The sequence below is a fragment of the Lissotriton helveticus genome, chromosome 12, assembly GCF_964261635.1.
Source record: "Lissotriton helveticus chromosome 12, aLisHel1.1, whole genome shotgun sequence".
NCBI lineage: Eukaryota > Metazoa > Chordata > Amphibia > Caudata > Salamandridae > Lissotriton > Lissotriton helveticus.
In genome coordinates, this window is record NC_136073.1 from 11,612,262 (window position 1) to 11,633,810 (window position 21,549).

The 21,549-nt window shown below is 52.2% G+C and overlaps 1 protein-coding gene across 1 annotated transcript in view; it reads right to left on the minus strand.

The window, feature by feature from the left end:
- HCN2 (hyperpolarization activated cyclic nucleotide gated potassium and sodium channel 2) overlaps positions 1 to 21,549 on the minus strand; it is a 185,672-nt gene that overhangs the window by 35,938 nt on the left and 128,185 nt on the right. The window contains exons 4-6 of the mRNA XM_078669320.1: positions 20,869 to 21,087; positions 5,321 to 5,467; positions 1,948 to 2,188 (exon numbers count right to left, since the gene is read on the minus strand). Of these exons, the coding sequence (XP_078525446.1) occupies positions 1,948 to 2,188; positions 5,321 to 5,467; positions 20,869 to 21,087 (607 nt within the window). The remainder of the gene's footprint in view (positions 1 to 1,947; positions 2,189 to 5,320; positions 5,468 to 20,868; positions 21,088 to 21,549) is intronic.

Here is a 21,549-nt window from a genome sequence, read left to right on the forward strand (position 1 = left end):
AGGTTGCATGTGAGCATTAGGAGGTTTTGAGCGAGCCAGAGAATCTAATTCTTCATTAATGAATTCACCGATTTATAGATCCACAGCTACTCCAAGGGAGCGTCCCAGCGCCACTCCGCTTGAATCGGGACAGCCAATCTCAGCTGGTTAGATGGAAGAAGATGCTGATTTACTTTCTTCTTTATACGAGCCCTACACTGACTAGAACGCAGAGGGAGGGAAGCTCGCTCCAAGCCTTGCCTGTCAACACCGAACAGTAGCGACCTCCATATCTGGTCCAATGAACCTTAGAAATTTCATCAAACAGAGCTGTAGCCAATCGAAGAGCGTGAGGGAGTGTACTGGAGAATTCTCCTGATCAGGCAGCTAGGGCCTCGATTATAGAAGCTGCGATGAAATAAGATGAGGGCTTTAAATAACAACCTTTTCTTAATGGGTAAACAGTGCGGTTCCTGCAGATAGAAGGAGACAAACCTTTCTCAATAGGTCCAAAATGAGCAGGAGCCGCCACTCTTTGTATACTGGGTTGCCCGACTATAAGGTAAGGAACGTTATAACAGTCCAGAGTAGTCTAGCCTAGATGTGAACAAAGCACGGACTAGTGTCGCAGGTTTCGACTTATTAAAAGTCCAAGATTCTCCTAATGGAACGCAGCAGACCAAAACAGGTCCCAGCTACTGACCTACTCTGGGTGTCCACGGATAGTGCTTCATCGATTTGCACTCCCAGTTTCTAGGCTGTCGTGGCCGGAGAGGGGAGAGAAGGAATGTCGCAAGGTCAATAAAAATTGGTCCAGAGGTCCCTTGCTTTACCAAGTAAGAGAATCTCGGTTGTGTCTGCATTGCATCCAATGCAAGACTTCCTTCAGACAGGAAGCAAAAGAAGAGATATTATGTGTGGCCGGATGATCAAACGTGGAAGCAATTGTGTATCGTCTGCAGATGATATGGTCACCACTCCGTAGGATTCAATTAAAGTGGCCAATGGGGACATATAGATATTAAAAGACAAAGTCAGGCATTGCATTTGTTGATCACAGTGACTCTAAACTGTAAGCAGTAAGTCAGGGCCAGTAAAGCAGTCCGTCCCCCCACAGGGGTGCAGGTAGACTGTGTGTATCACTGGACTAGAACCACGCTGTCACCACTGCCGGCATCTCTTACTGTAGGAAGTGAGGGCACTGGTTAGTTTCACTAGGAGTCTGGGTGCACCCCCATCACTAATACAAGGCTCTACTGGCAGTGTCTTTTGTTCAAAGGAGGAGCACCCCCATTGGGCTGATAGTTGGTCAAGACCCCCGGAGGAAAAATATAAAACTAGTTTGTAGAAATTTCACTTTTTCCATGGCTCCGGTCTCTTTTCTGTGCTAGACACTACTGGTATTTTGACTATCAACTAAAGAAACCATGGACCATTTTCTCAATACATGTGTTTCCATGGCACAACCGTCCTGTTCTTTGCAAGAGAGAGCTGCACATGGGTTGTTTTGTCTTTGCAGAACCTCACAGGTGCACGCTGAGGAGGAAAGAAGTGGCACCACCACCTTCCTAGTAGGCCTGAATGGAATCTCTGTCAGTGAATCGTCAAAGGGGCTGGCAGGGATAAGATCTGAGAGGAAGAAAGGTTTTAATTGAGGACAGGCTGAAAATATATCCAAGATCAGATGTTAGCACACCAGTTTAATGGTCCTTGAGCTGCTAAGGAGAGCAGAATTTCATCATTTCAGCTGAGTCTGGGTGCAGGGGCCCCAGAGGAGGATTAGAGTACAGGGGCTCAGCTGAGTCTGGGTCAAGGGGTCCCAGGGGAGGTTTAAAGTACTGGGGCTGGCCTTAGTCTGGGTGTAGGGGCCCCAGGGGCGAATTCGAGTACAGGGCCCGTGCCTGAGTCTGGGTGCAGGGGCCCACGCATGGTGTTACCTGTTTCCCATGCCCTTCGAAGAGACCTTACCTCCAAAGTAGGATCCGTCGGAGAGCTTCATCTCCTTGTTGCCCTTGGTCATGACGCTGACCACCCCGTGCTGAATGAAATACATCTTCTTCCCGATGGTGCCCTCGCGGATGATGTAGTCCGTCGGCTGAAACACCTCGAACTTCAGCTTGGTCAGCATGGCAGTGACGAAGTTGGGGTCTGCGTTGGCAAAGAGCGGCATGGAGGCCACCAGCTTCCTGCAGTTAAAGTTTACAATTTCCTATCGAGAGGGAGAACAACAAGAGTTAGAAGAGCTGGACATGAGAAGGGGAGTAGGAGAGGGGCCCCGGGGAGAAGCGGGCAAGGGATTGCAGTGTATGGGAGAAGTGTGCATGGGAGCGGTTTGTGTGAGAGGATAGCCGAGTGGCTAAATAGGGCAGCTCACGGTCACATCGCCCAGACTCGTGCACAGTACCTTACTGGCGCCTCATTTGCATCTGAAGCACCACTCACTTTTGTAGCACCTCATCCAACTCCTCCTACCTCCCTCTAACCCATCTACGATATATAATCTCAGCTAGCTGAGACCTCCAAGGTACCGCACACTCGCAAGAAGACTCAACTCCTCTTCCATGAGGTCCACACTCACCTCTGTGGAGCCGCAGTTATGTCCATGGCATCCCAGTCACCTCTTAGAGCCTCCACTCCCTCACTGGCATCTGCACCCTGAGTAGTCATTCATGTGTCTGAGCTCACGCTTACCTCAACGGCGATGCACCAACCTCCCCCCTCAGCTTCCACTTACCTCCCTGACACATCAGTGGACTCCAGGGTCTCCATTCACCGTTGTCACCTCGCTGACCTCCCCGGTATCTCACCCCGTTCTCCTTCTCTAAAAGCCCCCTGGCACCTCAGTTACCCACTAAGTCCCCACTCAACCTATCTGCCACCTCAGATGGTCCCAGGCCCTCTCACTCAACTCCTCACACACACGCACTGAGGTACCACAAACCTATCAGTTATCTCACTCAGCTCCATGACACCTCAGTTACCCCTTGAGTTAGTAATCACCCGCCTTTTGCCTCACACTCCTCCTGAGCATTTTCTCATTTTCTCACCACCTCTTACCCACCCCATACACCTCCCTGGTAGCTCACTCACTGCAGAGCTCCCATACACCTCCCTGGTTCTCACTCACCTCCCTGGTACTCACTCAACCCAGAGCTCCCACTCACCTCCCTGGTTCTCACTCACCTCCCTGGTAGCTCACTCACCACAGAGCTCTCACTCACCTCCCTGGTAGCTCACTCACCCCAGAGCTCCCACTCACCTCCCTGGTAGCTCACTCACCCCAGAGCTCTCACTCACCTCCCTGGTAGCTCACTCACCACAGAGCTCTCACTCACCTCCCTGGTAGCTCACTCACCACAGAGCTCTCACTCACCTCCCTGGTAGCTCACTCACCCCAGAGCTCCCACTCACCTCCCTGGTAGCTCACTCACCACAGAGCTCTCACTCACCTCCCTGGTAGCTCACTCACTGCAGAGCTCCCATACACCTCCCTGGTTCTCACTCACCTCCCTGGTACTCACTCAACCCAGAGCTCCCACTCACCTCCCTGGTTCTCACTCACCTCCCTGGTAGCTCACTCACCACAGAGCTCTCACTCACCTCCCTGGTAGCTCACTCACCCCAGAGCTCCCACTCACCTCCCTGGTAGCTCACTCACCCCAGAGCTCTCACTCACCTCCCTGGTAGCTCACTCACCACAGAGCTCTCACTCACCTCCCTGGTAGCTCACTCACCACAGAGCTCTCACTCACCTCCCTGGTAGCTCACTCACCACAGAGCTCTCACTCACCTCCCTGGTAGCTCACTCACCACAGAGCTCTCACTCACCTCCCTGGTAGCTCACTCACCCCAGAGCTCCCACTCACCTCCCTGGTAGCTCACTCACCCCAGAGCTCTCACTCACCTCCCTGGTAGCTCACTCACCACAGAGCTCTCACTCACCTCCCTGGTAGCTCACTCACCACAGAGCTCTCACTCACCTCCCTGGTAGCTCACTCACCCCAGAGCTCCCACTCACCTCCCTGGTAGCTCACTCACCCCAGAGCTCTCACTCACCTCCCTGGTAGCTCACTCACCACAGAGCTCTCACTCACCTCCCTGGTAGCTCACTCACCACAGAGCTCTCACTCACCTCCCTGGTAGCTCACTCACCACAGAGCTCTCACTCACCTCCCTGGTAGCTCACTCACCACAGAGCTCTCACTCACCTCCCTGGTAGCTCACTCACCCCAGAGCTCCCACTCACCTCCCTGGTAGCTCACTCACCCCAGAGCTCTCACTCACCTCCCTGGTAGCTCACTCACCACAGAGCTCTCACTCACCTCCCTGGTAGCTCACTCACCACAGAGCTCTCACTCACCTCCCTGGTAGCTCACTCACCACAGAGCTCTCACTCACCTCCCTGGTAGCTCACTCACCCCAGAGCTCCCACTCACCTCCCTGGTAGCTCACTCACCCCAGAGCTCTCACTCACCTCCCTGGTAGCTCACTCACCACAGAGCTCTCACTCACCTCCCTGGTAGCTCACTCACCACAGAGCTCTCACTCACCTCCCTGGTAGCTCACTCACCACAGAGCTCTCACTCACCTCCCTGGTAGCTCACTCACCACAGAGCTCTCACTCACCTCCCTGGTAGCTCACTCACCCCAGAGCTCCCACTCACCTCCCTGGTAGCTCACTCACCACAGAGCTCTCACTCACCTCCCTGGTAGCTCACTCACCCCAGAGCTCCCACTCACCTCCCTGGTAGCTCACTCACCCCAGAGCTCTCACTCACCTCCCTGGTAGCTCACTCACCCCAGAGCTCTCACTCACCTCCCTGGTAGCTCACTCACCACAGAGCTCTCACTCACCTCCCTGGTAGCTCACTCACCCCAGAGCTCTCACTCACCTCCCTGGTAGCTCACTCACCCCAGAGCTCTCACTCACCTCCCTGGTAGCTCACTCACCACAGAGCTCTCACTCACCTCCCTGGTAGCTCACTCACCACAGAGCTCTCACTCACCTCCCTGGTAGCTCACTCACCACAGAGCTCTCACTCACCTCCCTGGTAGCTCACTCACCACAGAGCTCTCACTCACCTCCCTGGTAGCTCACTCACCCCAGAGCTCCCACTCAGCTCCCTGGTAGCTCACTCACCCCAGAGCTCCCACTCAGCTCCCTGGTAGCTCACTCACCCCAGAGCTCCCACTCACCTCCCTGGTACTCACTCACCCCAGAGCTCCCACTCACCCCAGAGCTCCCACTCACCCCAGAGCTCCCACTCACCCCAGAGCTCCCACTCACCCCAGAGCTCCCACTCACCCCAGAGCTCCCACTCACCCCAGAGCTCCCACTCACCTCCCTGAGGGGCTCGTTCAGCTCCTCCAGGATGCTGTCCTCGTCAAACATCTTGCCCTGGTACCGGTGCTCGTAGTAGTCGTGGATTCTCTGGCGGAAGTCGGCGGGCAGCTTGTGGAAGGACATGTACTGCTCCACTTGTTTGTACTGTGAAGAGAGTGAGAGGGTCAGTCAGTGTTGTGGGAGCTTTTAACTTAAAGCATTTCACAGGCAAGAGCCGGCGTCCACTGTGAGGGCAGCAACCGTGCATCATCAGCATTAACAACATTACGGCGCCACCGTTGGCTGCAACTTCAGCATCTTTACTGAGATAATATTCACTGCAGCAACAATACATCATCCGCCTATATTCACTGCGGCTGCAGGAGCGATGCATGCTCAGCATTACTGAACGACGACCGCAGCAGGGATACAGGATTCACACTACAGAACTGCCATGGTCTGGGACCACTGCAACCATTCACTGTGATTGTGAGCTGCCATGTAGTATCGTCATTAACGAGCCACCTTTTCATGTGACTGTTGCAGCAATGCTTGTTAAACGTGGCTGTGCTGCCTTCGCTGCAAATAGTGATGCACCACTGCATTATCAGCCATTCAGAGCGCAATACACGGGGTCTGCAGCAGCAATGGAGTCCCCCCTTTAATGACTTGCCATTCACTCCTCTGCAGCAGCAATACTTGTTTATCACCCCCAATGTGTCACCATTCACCGCGACTACAGCAGTAAGGTGTTATGAAAATGACTACGCTCTCATACACTGCAGCAGCGATGCGTTTCGGCATCACTGAGCTGCCATACACTCCTACGGCAGCAGCAATGCATTATCAGCATGTCTGAGCTGTTGTACACTCCTACGGCAGCAGCGATGCATTATCGGCATCACTGAGCTGTTGCACCTCTACTGCACCAGCGATGCATTAACAGCATCACCAAGCTGTCGTACACTCCTACGGCAGCAGCGATGTGTTTCGGCATAACTGAGCTGTCATACACTCCTACTGCAGCAGCGATGCATTATCAGCATCACTGAGCTGTTGTACACTAGCAACGATGCATTATCATCATCACTGAGCTGCCGTACACTCCTACGGCAGCAGGGATGCATTATCAGCATCACTGAGCTGTCGTAAATGTAAATGTAGTTGAGCTTATATAGCGCACAGCTACCCGCAGTGGGTTTCCCGGCGCTTGCTTAGGGAACCCTTCCTGGTATTCCCCTGTGAGATAGCAGGGTATCCACAAGGTGAAAGTCAGGCATCCCGCCGCGAGGGGCCGTTGTGGAGATTAAGCAAGCTATTGCCCAGAGTCGCAGAGTGTGAACCCGTGAGTTGAGGAGGCACCGGGGCGAGAATTATCGAGTCCGTGGAATTTTTAGCCCAAGACCCGCCGAGGCGGGGAATTGAACCCTGGTCCAGGACCGATCTCAGCTTCCGGGTCTGCTGCCTCTAACCCCTGAGCCACACTTCTCCACACTCGTACACTCCTGCGGCAGCAGCGATGCATTAATAGCATCACTGAGCTGTCGTACATTCCTACGGCAGCAGAGATGAGTTTCAGCATCACTGAGCTGTCGTACACTCCTACGGCAGCAGCGATGCATTTCAGCATCACTGAGCTGTCGTACACTCCTACGGCAGTAGGGATGCATTATCAGCATCACTGAGCTGTCATACACCTCTACTTCACCAGCGATGCATTAACAGCATCACCGAGCTGTCGTACACCTCTACTGCACCAGCGATGCATTAACAGCATCACCGAGCTGTCGTACACTCCTGCGGCAGCAGCGATGCATTAATAGCATCACTGAGCTGTCGTACACTCCTACGGCAGCAGCGATGCATTATCAGCATCACTGAGCTGTCGTACACTCCTACGGCAGCAGTGATGCATTATCAGCATCACTGAGCTGCCGTACACTCGTACTCTAGCAACGATGCATTATCAGCATCACTGAGCTGTCGTACACTCGTACTCTAGCAACGATGCATTATCAGCATCACTGAGCTGTTGTACACTCCTACGGCAGCAGCAATGCGTTTCAGCATCACTGAGCTGTCGTACACTCCTACGGCAGCAGGGATGCATTATCAGCATCACTGAGCTGTTGTACACTCCTATTGCAGCAGGGCTGCATTATCAGCATCACTGAGCTGTTGCACCTCTACTGCACCAGCGATGCATTAACAGCATCACCGAGCTGTCGTACACTCCTACGGCAGCAGCGATGTGTTTCGGCATAACTGAGCTGTCATACATCCCAACTGCAGCAGGGATGCATTAATAGCATCACTGAGCTGTCGTACACTCCTACAGCAGCAGGGATGTATTATCAGCATCACTGAGCTGCCGTGCGATCCTACTGTAGCAGCGATGCATTATCAACATCACTGAGGTGTGGCACACCTCATGCTGATAATGCATTGCTGCTGCAGTAGACAGCTGTCGCATACTCCTACGGCAGCAGCGATGTGTTTCGGCATAACTGAGCTGTCATACACTCCTACTGCAGCAGCGATGCATTATCAGCATCACTGAGCTGTTGTACACTCCAACTGCAGCAGGGATGCATTATCAGCATGAACACGCTGTCGCACCTCTACTGCAGCAGCGATGCATTATCAGCATCACTGAGCTGTCATACACTCCTAAGGCAGCAGTGATGCATTTCAGCATCACTGCTCTGTCGTACACTCCCGCGGCAGCAGCGATGCATTATCAGCCTCACTGAGCTGCCGTACACTTCTACGACAGCAGCACAGCATGTGTTGTTACCATCATTCCCTGTGACTGCAGCATTCGTGCACTTGCACCTTAACAAAGCACAATGCCTATTAACATTTTCACAACATTCTTGTGATATTACTTCCTTCAGAAGGTCATATTGTGAATGAGATGACGAGTTTACATACGACAACAAACTTGCACTAGTAAATATGTTTCAAGTTTGACTTTCTATAGATGAAGACATGGACTGGAAGCCTGCGTTATTATCCAGCAAAGAACTACTGAAGGGCTGAAGCGTCACTCGAATGCGGTACAAAAGGGGGTGGTGATGGACGGAGCATCTGAACCAATCAAACACTCACACCGAGTCAACAAATCTGGGTTTAATCCATCACCGTTCTTTAGCCCACTCTGCCACCGCAGTTCAGACATGGGCATATGCAAATCAGTCTGACCCTGTGCCTCATAGGAACAGTCCAGCCCGAACTGCCAAGCCATGCCTTCCCTGGACCAAAAACAAGCTTCCAAGTACCGGTTTCTGGCATTTTAGCCGTCTTCAGCCCGGCTTGCTTGAATCCAGTGGCAAAGTGAGCAAGGGACTTACGTCTGAGCATACCCTGCCAATTTATGGTGAACAAACAGAGATGGTGCCTACCTGTCCAATCAGAAGTCGCGTCTTCCTGCAGACATCGCTCCCCTGTAAACACGAGCTCTTCAAACATTAAAGGCCGGTGAGTGCTCACGACAGCCGGCCAGTGTGTTCCTCTGAATTATTGAACTCGCTCTACATGTCAGATAAGCAGATAATTCAGTGCGGATTGGGTGACCTCAGAAGTCCGGGTGCCAGCGGCGCTGAGAAGCCGGAGAGTAGGCGCTCCGTACTGCCCGGAATCAAACTCACACAACACATCCTGAGCTGATCCAGCCCATGTGTGCAGGGTCACTCACTGCAGCCAGAGTGTATGTCTACAGACAACAAGCAATGGAGTATCATGAGCTAATCGAACAATCATTAGCAGGGTCACTCACTGCAGCCAGTGTGCATTTCTACTAACAGCACAAGCTATGGAATATCATGAGGTTAGTGTATAAGCATGAAAATAGCTGGGTACAAACTGGAATGGCATAGTGAGCAAAAAACAATGGATTTAGGTCCATCAATTTTACATTTGTCACCCCGAGTGGGACGGGTATGCCCAGACGTGGGTCCCGTGCTCTCCATGCCACTGGATTCAAGCTATCCTGGCTGAAGAGGGGTGAAACGCCAAAACCGGTCCTAGGATGCTTGTTTCCGGTCCAGGGAGGACCTGGCCTGACAATTTGGTCTGGACTGTTCCCATGAGGCACAGGGTCAAGACTGATTTTCATATGGCCAGGTCTAAACTGGAAAGGCATGGTGAGCAAAAGAACGATGGATTTCGGCCCAGATCTCTGTACTGGGGTGATTGTATGACACTGTTCTGCATTCTGTCCATCAATTGTTCTTTTTGCAATAATAACATTACACGCCATAAAATATCATGAGCTAATGTGTAACCATTAACAGGGTCTCTCACTAAAGCCAGGATCCATGTTTAATAACGCGAGCTATGGAAATAAGAGCCAGTCATGTACCCGTTAACAGGCCACACTGCACCCAGAGCACACGTCTAATAACAAAACACGCAATGCAAAGGGGAGCAGGGCCTTGGGGACTGGTGAAGACACGGTTGGTGGACTAGTCGGGTGCAGGCGCACATGGAGGCCAGGCCAGAGGTGCAGACATGTGTGCGCTCACATACCTGCCAACTCACACGGTGTCACCCACCATGTGACCAGGGCCGGACTGGGTACACAAACCAGCCCTGGCCTTTCAGCGTGACCACCGGTGAGGGGGTCACACTAATGAGAAGCACCACTGCCGCTTTTGTTACAAGGGGCCGATATTGCCGCACTGCTGTAAAACCGACCCCCACCCTTCCGTCCCACCGGGATAACGCCCGGTGCCCGCTACAGCCAGTCGGGCCCTCGTTGTGTGACACACAATATCAGCTCCCGTCACACCGACTACTGGTGAGGAGCCAACGTCACACGGTGGTAGGAACATGAGCTGAAAACCACTGTAAATAGTGTTTTTCCAGCTCATTTTTGAGGCTTTGAACTTCCGTCGTCCATTGAAGGGGGGGTGAAAACACCCCAGGACATCGGCTCCAGCTTCAGCAGGCTCTTTTGGGGGGTAGGGGGTGGCCTTGGGGCAGGGGTGGGTTTCAAAAGTGCCTCGTAGGTACATATTTGCAGATTCATACAGCGTGAACGCGACCCGAAGGTATTAAAGCGCTTTACATGAGCATCAGATACGTTACACAAGGTGGCACTCATTTTTTGGTAGGCGCGGGGGGATTAAGTGATTTGCCCAGAATCACAGGAGGCTGAGCCAACAAACCCGGTTCTCCAGCTCCAAAGTCGACAGCTCTGGCCTTAGGCCACATCCTCACACAGTGAGATTGTTCTTCAAGTTGGAAGGCGTGCACTTGGCCTGGAGCTCCCCGTGTCTCCTTCGGCGCCATCTTGGAGTGGAGACACGAGGCTGGGGACATATTGGTCTCCGCAGGAGCTCTGAAGACTGCCTTGGGTCCAACAATGAGTGATTACTGATACTCAAGCAATAGAAGAACCATCCTTCACCCTCCCTCACTACCCCCACCCCCCACTCCAAGGTCCAGGCCTGAAGAGGCGGAAAGAACAGCTCACAGGCAGACGAGCTTCTCTCCACGCCATGGTGACGCAGGAAGTCCAGAGACGCAGGCACCGTCCTGGGTTAATAATTAATGTGGCGCGGGGCGCGTGCCTCCCTGCACAGCCTGCACCGCAGCGCGTGCTCATGGTTATAAACGCGAGGGCAGTGCCCAGAGATGCATGCTCTGATTCCAGGGACACACACACGAGCGCACTGCTCTGGTGACAACCACCACACACTGCAGGTCAGGGCAGTGTATGCATCCGTGAGGAGGCTACTGTGGGGACAATCGCACACCGAGGGAGTGCAGGTCACTGCAGTGCATGCATCTGTGACCACACTACTGTGGTGAGAATACCACACTTCCAAGGGCTCCATCCCCCAGGGAAATGCCCGGTGGAGGGAAGGCCTGTCCGGGCCTGAGGGCACCCAGGGCAAAATGCGGCCCTGACTACTAGAAGCAATTCTTGGCATAGAGGCTCTTGTAGAAAAATTGCTCTTGCTTGCATACTGAAGGAAGTTGTTAGCATGGAGCCTTCATAGCACAATGCTGGTGCACAGTTAATTTGTCGCATAAAGGCGAGCAACCAAGGCACAATGGAGACCTTGTAATCCTGGAAGTAATATGTGGCGACGTCCATGGCAAAACGCTGGCACTGGAATATTGTGTTTAATTCTTGTCATGGGGAGAATCCATAACTAAACGCTGGAACTGAGCTGTACCCGACTGAGGCGGCCGGGTAAGGGTGAAACCGGTTTTGGATTGCATGTGGCCGGGAGGACATGGCCGGCAGTTCAGGCTGGACTGTTCCTGTTGGAAAAGGGCCTAGATTGATTTGCTTACAGCTGGGTCCACACTGAGGTGGCATGGTGCAAAGTAACCAAGGCCGGGGATTACATTCAACACCATATCGTGCACAGGGCGATCTCACCCCGGCGCACTTGCTCAAGGCCTTCGGATCCAACTCACGCTGCCCTATATGCAGAGAGCCGGACACGGATATAGCACGCATACTTTGGAACCGTCCAATGGCAGTATCGCTGTGGCGAGAAGTCACTGATCCACTGACTGAAATCACGGGACTATGCTCCACAGAGTGCGGCGTCCCGGGCTTATTCAAGCATAAAAAGGCAGGGAGCGCTAACCAACCGCTTTATCGATCCATGTAAATGTAAATGTGGGATACTTGTAAAGCGCACTGTTACTCTAACCGAGTGTCCTGGCGCTATAGACCGCTGGGGAACCCGTCCTGGCTTTCCCTGTGACATGGTCCCTTTCTGGGTATCTCCAAGGTGAAACCAGGCATCCCCGGCGTCTGTGGGGGGCCGTTGTAGAGATGAGGCAAGCTTAATGCCCAGAGTTGCCGAGTGTGATCCCTGGTTAGAGTAGGCACTGAGGTGAGAATTATCAAGTCCGTTGACCCTGGTCCAAGACCCTGCCGCATCGGGAATTGAACCCTGGTCCCGGGCCGTTCTCTGCTTACAGGTCTGCCGCCTCTAACCAGTGAGCCAAACCACTCCAGCACTGCTCATAGTCCGAAGACTAATTGCTATGCACTGGAAGGCCAGCACACTACCAGGGATAAAACATTGGTGCGCTTCAACACTCAAATGGGCCAGGGCTGAATCCGCGACTCCCCAACAGGACGAGACCCGATGCCTACATAGGGTCCCCATAGCAATGGAGTGGGACGCCCTGCTGCAGGAATTCAAGGAGGACCTGCCGGATTGAGGGAACCCTCTGACAGATCGCTAACCAGTACGGTACTCTGACACCGGATGGGACAGCTGGCCCGCCTTCCCCTTGTGATCGAGCTCCCAGGCGTTGACTCGTTAGTACATGGAAATAGTCCAGAACCAAGATGTGCATAGCACTACTTCAAACAGAAATGTGCCTTAGGACAGGGGGTTCCCCCTAAGGGCCGGCGCATGTATATACTGCTCCTTAATAACCTACATTGCATATACAACTGTTACAGCCTCAATGTTCATAAAGCAAGGCGGCAGGGTTATATGCTTGCACAAAGTTGTGTCTGCCCAGTATATCCAGGGAAGAAACATCTGACCGGTGTTCGAAGGAGTGAAGGAAGGAAGCAACCAAACCCTTCGTTCCAGGAGACGCAGCTACCTGCAATAAATACTTAGGTTCATGAGCCCCAAAGTTAAACAATGAGCCAGTCTTGGCAGAGACACACATATATATATATATATATATATATATACCCACATTTGTGTGCCATTAAACACAACAGAAACAGTGTTTTTCCGGTGTTTATGGAAAGGTCTGCTTTTATTATTGCTTGCTTTTTGCACTGATAGTGCATGGTATATAGGCAGTGTACATACATTGTATATGAGCCCATTTTACCTATCAGCGAAAGAATCAAACGCAGCCAAAATATCAAATATGATTTTGACATTTCCGGATTCTCTAGAGTTTATAAAATAATGTAACAATTCCAAAGCAAAAGGAAGAAACAATATTTTAGTGACATCCCTAAACCACAACACCCAAGCCTTGCTGCTAGCTTGTATGACAAAGTTACATTGTATTGGCCCCTTCAGGAAGAAAAAAAATGACTCTTTCACTCTCCTTTTCCTTTCTTTGAATGGCATTTAGTTTGTGGTGTGCAGGTGTCTTTTCAGTGTTTATATGTTTACAATGGTGAGGGATATTTCCCTTTTGGTGTGGTTTTATCAGTTACTATAGGTTTAAACCTAAAACCAGGCAGGCTATATATATGTGTGTGTGTGTGTGCTCAGGAGCCTCTGTATTTATGACCAAAATGTCTATTTACTTCTTTGTAACTTAGGACCAACTACTCTGGTCATAATATGCTTGCGGTCATTCAATGACCAGCCCTTGAAGGGAACGTTTACCATGGTTTTGCATTTTGTATCTGTATGTATATGACCTGCTTATTTTATATTAAAAATCAATAAACATTGGTAATAATAAAGCACAGGCATGAGACCCGAGTAATTATGAGCAGCTGAGATTGATTCAAGCATTCCGTCCATCACTTTTTGTAGACTTCATAACAAAGTGCTGGTGTTGGCACACTAAAGGTCATTCTTAGCATATAGGGGCCACTCGAAGCAAACTTTGAAGAAATAAAAATGGCATGACATGTATTACGCCTGATGATTTAAAGATCACTACCTGATACTGTAGAAGGATATGCCCAGACTACCAATAGCTGTACGAGAGAGATACTCCCCTCGACTCAGCCAGATGCAGGTCCATCAAACCCAACGGTTGAAAGGGGCGGACCCAAGGCCCACTCTATGTGTATTGAAAGCCATAGGTCTGTGTGGCAGCAGCGCTGGCAAGACCCAGACCTGATGAGATGGACTTAAACAGTGCCATGCAAAGCCCTTAAGATTACCACATCCATGCATACCACCCTCCAGCCCCACCAAGACCACATGCAAGGACATCTACTGGCACGTGAAACTGGAAGGCCATTGTGAGAGCGGGAAGGGCAGGTGGATGGGCTGGTGAAATCCACCGCCTGCCCCCCCTTGCATGGATCATGGAAACCAATGGGGTGGTTTGAGGCTGAGATAATCCTAGCACGGGAAGTTCAAAGCAGCTCCAGCGGGGGGGATCATAAACCGTCAATCCAGGCTGCGTATTTCCAATTAATATTTGATTTGATTTGTAAAGACGAGTCTCTCGTGCCGAGGGAGGGGAGGGGGTCGCATCTCCCATAGAGAAGCATAAGCTCCTAACTCGGCACAGGGCCACATCCAGGACAACACAGTGCGACAGTGGCGTGAGCTGTGCTTCTGTAGCGAACGCAAGAACTGCCGGTCTCTGCTGCTTGTACCGAGGAGCTGAGCCCTCACACCCTGTACTGCCGGTCTCTGCTGAGCCCACACACCCTGTACTGCCGGTCTCTGCTGAGCCCACACACCCTGTACTGCCGGTCTCTGCTGAGCCCACACACCCTGTACTGCCGGTCTCTGCTGCTTGTACAAAGGAGCTGAGCCCACACGCCCTGTACTGCCGGTCTGTGCTGAGCCCACACACCCTGTACTGCCGGTCTCTGCTGAGCCCACACACCCTGTACTGCCGGTCTCTGCTGCTTGTACAAAGGAGCTGAGCCCACACGCCCTGTACTGCCGGTCTCTGCTGCTTGTACCGAGGAGCTGAGCCCACACGCCCTGTACTGCCGGTCTCTGCTGAGCCCACACACCCTGTACTGCCGGTCTCTGCTGAGCCCACACACCCTGTACTGCCGGTCTCTGCTGAGCCCACACACCCTGTACTGCCGGTCTCTGCTGAGCCCACACACCCTGTACTGCCGGTCTTTGCTGAGCCCACACACCCTGTACTGCCAGTCTCTGCTGAGCCCACACGCCCTGTACTGCCGGTCTCTGCTGAGCCCACACCCTGTACTGCCGGTCTCTGCTGCTTGTACAAAGGAGCTGAGCCCACACGCCCTGTACTGCCGGTCTCTGCTGAGCCCACACGCCCTGTACTGCCGGTCTCTGCTGCTTGTACAAAGGAGCTGAGCCCACACGCCCTGTACTGCGGTCTCTGCTGAGCCCACACGCCCTGTACTGCCGGTCTCTGCTGCTTGTACAAAGGAGCTGAGCCCACACACCCTGTACTGCCGGTCTCTGCTGAGCCCACACACCCTGTACTGCCGGTCTCTGCTGAGCCCACACACCCTGTACTGCCGGTCTCTGCTGCTTGTACAAAGGAGCTGAGCCCACACGCCCTGTACTGCCGGTCTCTGCTGAGCCCACACACCCTGTACTGCCGGTCTCTGCTGAGCCCACACACCCTGTACTGCCGGTCTCTGCTGCTTGTACAAAGGAGCTGAGCCCACACGCCCTGTACTGCCGGTCTCTGCTGCTTGTACAAAGGAGCTGAGCCCACACACCCTGTACTGCCGGTCTCTGCTGAGCCCACACACCCTGTACTGCCGGTCTCTGCTGCTTGTACAGAGGGGCTGAGCCCACACACCCTGTACTGCCGGTCTCTGCTGAGCCCACACACCCTGTACTGCCGGTCTCTGCTGAGCCCACACACCCTGTACTGCCGGTCTCTGCTGAGCCCACACACCCTGTACTGCCGGTCTCTGCTGAGCCCACACACCCTGTACTGCCGGTCTCTGCTGAGCCCACACCCTGTACTGCCGGTCTCTGCTGCTTGCAGAGAGAGACTGAGGTTACACCTGCTTTACTGACGGTCTATTCCGTAAACCTTCCTCCTCTCCATATATCGTTCACATCTTTAGACCCTGCGGTGATCCTGTATCCTGCCCTCCCTCCCCTGTTCACACACTATGTCTTCTGAGGGGAGCCTGTCTCCCACAGCCCCCTCCCGATTCCACTGAGGCCTGAGCTCTCGAAGGACCTGTCTTCAGCTGTGACACAAATCTGACATATACCGATAAGGCAGAGCAGCAGCTGAGGCGCAGCCATCTCGGGCTGAAGAGAGGTCTGTCGGAGTACCGGAGATGGATTCTCTTCTCGAGGGGCTGGATAGTGGTCTGTTGAGTGGCTGAAGAGTTGCGCTTCACCTCACCTCCCCCATCTCGGGGGGGGTGTTGTAAAAGGTAGGCCTGGGCAGTAAATTCCGTTCCATTTGCAGAATTTGGTTAATTTCGCGAAGAATGCGAAATTGCCCAAAATTCTGCATTCCACAACTTCGCGAAATGTTTTGCTTGTACGCGTTCTCAAATGCGTGTTCGTGAGATATTTCCCCTCGAGCACGCAAACAGCGATTGCGAACAGTAAAAAAGCATCGCGAACAAGCAATTCCGCAGAATTTCTGCGTGTTCGCTGAGTTTTTTTTACCATTTCACGGAGATTTGCGTAACGCTATTACGCAAATTCCGCCCACCCCTAGTAAAAGGTGGCCACACCTCTTCCTAACTTGTTTTTTCTACCAATTCTCCCACACAAAGTGGGGGTCGGAACCGGTGGGAGCCAGTTGCCGGGGGCAGCAAAAGTCAGGATCTGCTAACAAAGGTGAAAGGCCTTTGAAGCTTCCCCTTCGTGGACCCAACCCGCCCTGTGTGAGGAGGCATGGCACCTCTACCAGGATGGGCTTTGTTTCTGGACCCAGAGAGTGGTGGTTCTCTACCCAGGGGTCCAGAAACCTGTCTGGTGGTGGCAAATAGCGGGCAGCAATTGAGGAACCACAGGAGGGCTGGTCGTTTTTGAGGGGTTCTCTAAGATGCCATCTGAGCGCATTTTACATTAAATCCCACACGGGCATCAGTGTGGGTTTAGTGTGCTGAGAAGTTCGCTACTAAACTTCCCAGGTTTCAGTAAATCAATTCTGGAGCTGCGAAGCTCATAATGAAAAACTCCCAGACCATATACTCTTAATGGCAGCACTGCACTTACAATGTCTACGAACGGACCTGGACACTGTAGAAGCACAGGGCTCATGCACTTCTACCCTCACGTGTGGTCTAATGCACCCTGCTTGAGGGGTGACTTACTTAGGCCACGGGCAGTAGGTAGCAGCCATTGCACACCAGGATATGTGCCATGCCTACTCTGCACCTAAACACGCAGGCTGCAATGGCTGCGTGTGTGTGTTAAGGTACAGGACCTCTAAGGGTGGCACAATATGGGCTGCAGCCCGTAGAGGCCTTACTTGGGTCACGGTGCCCTGGGTACCCATGGTACCTTTTACAAGGGACTTACATGTGGCCAGAGATTTGTCAATTGTGGGTACAAAGGTACAGTTTTGAAAAAGTAACAGGTGCTGTGGCCAGGTTAGCAGGGTCCCATCACACACTCTGTCATGTTGGCATCAGGTATCTGGCGAAATGTTAGTGGGTAACCATGTAAAAAGGGGCACTTTCCTAAACACCATTACAGGCTGAGCAGTGATTAGAGTTGCCCCTGGTCCTGAATGCAAACTGACATGTGTATAAGTGCTGCCAAGGGGCAGAGAGGTATATGCTGAGCTGTGCAGAAGTGCTGTCCCGGGGCAGAGCGGTACACGCTGACCTGTGCAGAAGTGCTGTCCAGGGGCAGACCGGTACACGCTGAGCTGTGCAGAAGTGCTGTCCAGGGGTACCGCGATGCATGCTGTGCAGAATTGCTGTCCAGGGGCAGAGCGGTACATGCTGAGCTGTGCAGAAGTGCTGTCCAGGGGCAGAGTGGTACACGCTGAGCTATGCAGAAGTGCTGTCCAGGGGTACCGCGATGCATGCTGTGCAGAATTGCTGTCCAGGGGCAGAGCGGTACATGCTGAGCTGTGCAGAAGTGCTGTCCAGGGGCAGAGCGGTACCCGCTGAGCTGTGCAGAAGTGCTGTCCAGGGATACCGCGATACATGCTGTGTAGAAGTGTTGTCCAGGGGCAGAGCGGTCCACACTGAGCTGTGCATAAGTGCTGTCCGGGGGCAGAGCGGTACATGCTGAACTGTGCATAAGTGCTGTCCATGGTGCTGAATAGAACGGTACTTATTTGTAACCTCTGCCGCTGGTCCGGAAGGGCTGGGGCATTTAGTCGCTGACACCACAGGTCCCAAAAGGATTGCCCAGGCAGCCCAGTCCCCGGACACATAACTGTGTCCGCCAGCGCCGGAGAGACATACAAATCCTTTGCCATTTGTCCGCCTGTTCTCTCTTTCCAGGAATCTGGCAGAATTACAAGAAAAAAACAGGCCACTTTGATAGGAAAACGCTGTTAATTATTCTGAATTCTGTCTGCTCAAGGCACTCTGTGAAACAAAAAGCACCCTGCAGAGAAGGAGAGCGTTTGAAATAAATGTAGGAAGAGCTGGGTTCTGAGTGGGAGCCTGGTGACATCCTTGTACGCTGATTCTCTCCCCCCCTCCGCAATCTGCTGTCAGAAATTGAACGGGAAAAAGATAGAGCTGGTGATTCTGGGGAATAGACCAGTGTTTGGGCAACCCTTCCCTCCCTTCAAAAGCTTAGGTATGTGGCTGGACAGATCCCTTTCTATGTACGCAGAGGCAAAGATACCTCTCAGCAACTTGCGTTGGCATCCTCAGATCTCTTGCCCGTCACGTCCAGGAGAATTGTGGTCTGATCTCTAGTTCTCTCGTGACTGGACTAAGGGAGCTCCCTGTACATAGGTTCCCCTAAATACATTAGAAAGAGACTCCAGGTGCTCCAAAATGCAGCTGCAAGGGCTCTACTTAATATCCCAAAAAGACCTCAGCTGCTCCCCATCGAGTAAAGGATAAAATTCAAAACATTATGCCCTGCATTGAAATTGCTTAACTCCAAAGGACGCTACCCGATTAGGGATTCTTGGCACCCTACATCTCTAGTAGGGTTTTAAGATCTTCTACTGCCCGACTCCTGAAGGTACCTCAAATTCACAGTGCTAGATGGGGTGGAAGATCCTTCTCACAGCTTACTCCTAAACTTTGGAACTCACTGCCTGTAGCATTAAGAAGCCCAGACAATGAGACAAGGTTTAGGCAACAGCTTAAAGGCTGGTTCTAGCCCCACAAATCAAGACCTCTTCATATGGAACCCTGTTGGCTCATGGGCTACGCTATGGATCATCCAGCGCTGGGAAGCCTTCAGGTATCCATGCGCTATAGAAGAACACATAGATTGGATTAGGTTTGCTTCTAGATGGTGCCCAACGTGGGGACGCCGCCACCACTCCAACAATTGTGATGTCTGCTTCTCTCACACCGGGTCTACCCCTGAGCACCGGTGATAGGTTTTGCATTTCCCGCCCCTTAATTTACATAACATGATGATGTATAAGTTAGCATAGTGTGTCTAACCGAAAGATGTGTTGCACGTGTATTTTGGACTAATTGGGTATTCTCGTGTTCCAGTTGGCAATTTATTAGCTTAGCTGCTGTGTCGCCATCTTGGAAACAGGCCTCCGCGATCCGACTGCAATGCCCCCTCCCTTATGAACAGAAAATCACTGGTTTCAGCATTTCTCGTCTTGAGTTAGCATTTGCAGAAAACTAACAACGAAAATGTGTTTCTTTGCTATCAGTAATGTTCCCATGCCCGGGAGGAGCGGAGTCTCGGCTCTGTGGCCTTGGGGGTGATAACAGAGCCATCCTCATGTGTGCGCTCATTGTTCACCATTTCTCCAGTCCTGTACTTTTCCATTAGGGGCGTGACTAATGTTGCTGTAACGTGTTATCATGTATTGTCGTTTTGGGAACCGTCAGTCCTCTCGGTGCACTTCTTGGAGTGCAGTCCTGACGGCGCCTCTCTATAGAGAAATTAATGGCCTAATAAATATTTCCTAATTCTTCTCCACTGTCTGGCTGGCGTATTTTATGGGAATGATATCTGAGTGAGCTAAGTTTGCTCAGGTGGTTTTGAGCCACGCTTATCAACCAGTCACCACTTCTTCGCCACAGGCGGCTCAGCAATGTCAGAATACTGTGTACAAAAATACTGACTTAAATCTTGTGTCCTGAATAAAGAATACAATATTACTAAATATCGTTCCACTTGCTATAGATTTTCTAATATTATTTCCAAAGGTGCAATATATTTGTAAACTATATTTAGGATGGTATTCTGACGGTGATGTGATTGTGTCATGGCACAAGGCTACAACACATAGATATCTGTCTTCAGGAACTGAAGCATGCCCTAAGTGACAGCAACCAATTAACAAGCATTGGCAAAGCCAATACGTCTGGCCTCTGCATGGTGTTGCAATGGTTACATGTTCTTTGTATATATATTCATTGCAACCCAATGCCATAAAACGAAAACTTCTTAACAGTACTGCATGATCTGGATACAGTAGGAACTGCTGAACAGCACAGGACACAGGTACCGTACGTAAGTGATAATGTATAGTACAGATCGACTTGGACACAGGTACCTTATGTGGTAATGAACAGCACAGTCTGTGTTGTGCAGTGGTAGTGTGAGTAATGTGTACTGGATGAGCAAGTGATAGGCAGTGTGCATTGCCCCTGGAGTGCTGGCTGTGCCGTGCACTGGCGCAGGCCGTGCTGCAGAGCGAGGCAGCACTTGAAACCTCCCTCGGCCTCCACTGACCCTACTCAATGCCAGCTCTTCACAGAAGGTAACCATTGGGTCCAAATACATCCTTAGCATTAAATGACATCCCAGAGCAGCCCCACCCACAGGGCCTACCTTCTCCTGGTACTGGCGCCTCGAGGAGTCCAGCGACTGGATGAGCGCGGTGGCGTGCCCGATGAACATGGCGTAGCAGGTGGCGCCCACGATCATGCTCAGCATGGTCAGCCAGATGTCGGTCATGCTCTCCGGGGCCTGGCGGCCGTAGCCGATGCACAGCATGTGGCTCATGGCCTTGAAGAGGGCGAAGGAATACAGCTCGCTCCACGTGTCATTCTGGAAGAGCAAGAATAGGAAGTTAGTGCAGTGCGCATGACAGATCGCCCTCCTTCTAGAACCTTCTCAGAGCAAGAAGCCATGTGCCCCCCGTAAGGGGCCAGCCCTGCTTTCAGCGCCTGTTCATAGCAGGAAGTCATATGCGCTTGTGCGGGGCCAGCCCTATTTCCAGAACATTCTCAGAGCAGGAAGTAGTCTGCGCATGCCTGGGGCCAGCCCTCCTAGAGCCCAGAACCTTCTCAGAGCAGGAGTAGTGTGCGCATGCGCGGGGCCAGCCCTCCTTGAAGCTTTTCAGACCAGGTAGTCGCATGCGCGGGGCCAGCCCTCGTTGAAACTTTTCAGACCAGGTAGTCGCGTGCGCATGCGCTGGATCAGCCCTCCTTCTAGAACCTTCTCAGAGTAGGAAGCCATGCCTAGACCGACTAACTGTGTGTCTGCAGTCATGACCTGTGTAACGAATAA